The 3,191-nt window shown below is 49.6% G+C and overlaps 1 protein-coding gene across 1 annotated transcript; it reads left to right on the top strand.

The window, feature by feature from the left end:
- Positions 1–1,124: 1,124 nt before the first annotated feature.
- On the top strand, positions 1,125–2,820 carry LOC308150610 (UDP-glucuronosyltransferase 1A1-like; the record flags this gene model as incomplete). Its single annotated transcript, XM_080523424.1, has 5 exons — positions 1,125–1,827; positions 1,919–1,982; positions 2,103–2,251; positions 2,444–2,571; positions 2,700–2,820. Exons 1-5 carry the CDS (start codon positions 1,132–1,134, stop codon positions 2,818–2,820), a joined length of 1,158 nt encoding a protein of 385 aa, XP_080379550.1. The 5' UTR covers positions 1,125–1,131.
- Between the last annotated feature and the right edge of the window lie 371 nt (positions 2,821–3,191).

The raw sequence follows: 3,191 nt of genomic DNA, 5'->3' as shown, positions 1-3,191 counted from the left end.
GCCGCAGCATTCACTCCTATTCAATTTGGACTGCAAATGCGAGAGAGAGAGCGTGAGTGTGTGTGTGTGTGTGTGTGTGTGTGTGTGTGTGTGTGTGTGTGTCTGTGTGTCTGTGTGTCAGACAGAGAGAAAGATGGGTGTAGCAGCAGTGTGTGTGCTCCTCTTGTTGAGCATGTCCCTGGTGCTGACTGGAGCCAGAGAGACTGGGGCAGCTGGTGAGACTGGGCATACTGGGAGGAAAGGTACTATGGAGACGGGAGAGACTGGGCATACTGGGAGGAAAGGTACTATGGAGACGGGAGAGACTGGGCATACTGGGAGGAAAGGTACTATGGAGACTGGGGAGACTGGGCATACTGGGAGGAAAGGTACTAGGGAGACTGGGGAGACTGGGCATACTGGGAGGAAAGGTACTAGGGAGACTGGGGAGACTGGGCATACTGGGAGGAAAGGTACTATGGAGACTGGGGAGACTGGGCATACTGGGAGGAAAGGTACTAGGGAGACTGGGGAGACTGGGCATACTGGGAGGAAAGGTACTAGGGAGACTGGGGAGACTGGGCATACTGGGAGGAAAGGTACTAGGGAGACTGGGGAGACTGGGCATACTGGGAGGAAAGGTACTAGGGAGACTGGAGAGACTGGACATACTGGGAAGAAAGGTACTAGGGAGACTGGAGAGACTGGGCATACTGGGAAGAAAGGTACTAGGGAGACTGGTGAGACTGGGCATACTGGGAGGAAAGGTACTAGGGAGACTGGGGAGACTGGGCATACTGGGAGGAAAGGTACTAGGGAGACTGGGGAGAGACTGGGCATACTGGGAGGAAAGGTACTAGGGAGACTGGAGAGACTGGGCATACTGGGAGGAAAGGTACTATGGAGACTGGAGAGACTGGGCATACTGGGAGGAAAGGTACTATGGAGATTGGAGAGACTGGGCATACTGGGAGGAAAGGTACTAGGGAGACTGGGGAGACTGGGCATACTGGGAGGAAAGGTACTAGGGAGACTGGAGAGACTGGGCATACTGGGAAGAAAGGTACTAGGGAGACTGGGGAGACTGGGCATACTGGGAGGAAAGGTACTAGGGAGACTGGGGAGACTGGGCATACTGGGAGGAAAGGTACTATGGAGACTGGGGAGACTGGGCATACTGGGAGGAAAGGTACTAGGGAGACTGGGGACACAGGTCTGAAACCTGAAACTGGTTTCTTTGATAAATCTGTTGAGAGTCAGGATGTAACTGGTCATACTGGTAAAGGTGTTGATGTTACTGGTGTGTCTGGTGGTAAATCTGATACTGTTGGTAATGCTGATGCAAGTAAATCTGGTAGTAATGATGATACTATTAAATCTGGTAGTAATGATGATACTATTAAATCTGGTAGTAATGATGATACTGGTAAATCTGGTGGTAATGATGATACTGGTAAATCTGATGAAACTGCTGGTGTACTTGGTCCTACTGGCTTCCTTGGTCGTCTGCTGGTGGTCCCCATGGATGGTAGTCACTGGGTGGATGTAAAATTTGTTGCCGAGGAGATGGGTCGCCGTGGACACCAGGTTACTGTGGTGATCCCTGAGGTCAGCATGCGGATGGGTCCCAGCAAGCATTACACCACCGTGTCATTTCCTGTCCCTTACGGGCGGGAGTTTATTAACGACTTGGAAAACCAAACCAGCCCGATGCTTCTGGCCGGACTCCCACTGCTGGAGAAGATCACCCAAGGCTTTGCAAGGTTTCAGAAGATATCTGGCTTCTTCACCACTACAGCTGAAAGCCTGCTGTTCAACACGACACTCATCGAACATCTATCACAGCAGGTCAGTGTGTTGGTGTGTGTGTGTGTGTCATATTCATCACTGCTACGGTTCTATTCATCACCCTCCATCTCTCCTCTCTCTCTATCTGCAGGGTTTTGATGCAGTGCTGACGGACCCTATGATCCCTACAGGTTCCCTGATAGCCCGACGATTAGGTCAGTGTTTCTGTGTGTGTGTGTGTGTGTGTGTGTGTGTGTGTGTGTGTGTGTGTGTATGCTTGCATGCATGCTTGGGCTGAGATCTCCTCTCTCCTCTGTTCTCCTCTCACCGTCTAGGTCTCCCATCTGTGAATATACTGAGAGCGATCCCTTGTGGATTAGATATGAAGTCTGCTGCCTGCCCCTCCCCTCCCTCCTATGTGCCTCGCTTTTTCACACTAGACACAGACAAAATGAACTTCAAACAGAGAGTTATTAATGTACTGGTAAGGACAAAAACTCTGTTAGCCCCAAACACACACACACACACACACACACACACACACACACACACACACACACTGGCACATACAATTAGAGCATACAGTAGGCTTAAACTCACAGCACAATAGGTCACAACATAGACCAAATGTAACTCTCAGTGTGGGTAAATAAATTAAATCTGACTGGTCCTATAGGTGAGTCTGCTGGAACCGTTGATGTGCAAAGTTCTGTTCTGGCAGTTCGACACGATAGCCAGTAACTTCCTGGGAGAAGATGTGGGCGTGGCCGATGTGCTGGCAGACTCCGACATCTGGTTGATGAGGCTTGATACACACACACACGCCGGGTGTGCCACACACACACACACACAATAACACACAATAACACACTCACACACACACACACACACACACACAGCGTTACCATAACTGAGATATTTTGTTTATACAGATTTGACTTCACCCTGGAGTTTCCCCGCCCCCTAATGCCTAATATGGTGCTGGTGGGAGGGATCAACTGTGACGTGAGGAACCCCTTACCAGATGTGCGTGTTCCACTTTCTAGCTGTTGAGTGTTTTGTGTTGATACAACAAAGGTTTAGAGAAGTATACCTCTTACACAATGTGTTTGCGTGTGTGTGTGTGTGTGTGTGTGTGTGGTACGCCTGGCGTGTGTGTGTGTGTGTGTGTGTGTGTTTGTGTGTGTGTGTGTGTAGGATCTAGCTAGTCTATCGGCTCTCTCATCTGGGCTGCCGGCCACGGGGTGCGCGTGCGGCCGATCCTACGCAATAGGCGACAGGGGATAATTGGACACTAGGTTGAGTATAATTGGATACTAAATTGGGTGAAAAAGGGATAAAATCAAAAATAAATTTATATTAAAAAAAAAAATCCAAGTAGGCCAAAGTAACTTAGGAAAGAAAGGTGAACGCTTGACGCAACC

Source organism: Nansenia antarctica (assembly GCF_963989245.1).
Source record: "Nansenia antarctica genome assembly, chromosome: 2".
In the NCBI taxonomy this organism is placed as follows: domain Eukaryota; kingdom Metazoa; phylum Chordata; class Actinopteri; order Argentiniformes; family Microstomatidae; genus Nansenia; species Nansenia antarctica.
This window is presented reverse-complemented; position numbering and strand designations above follow the sequence as displayed.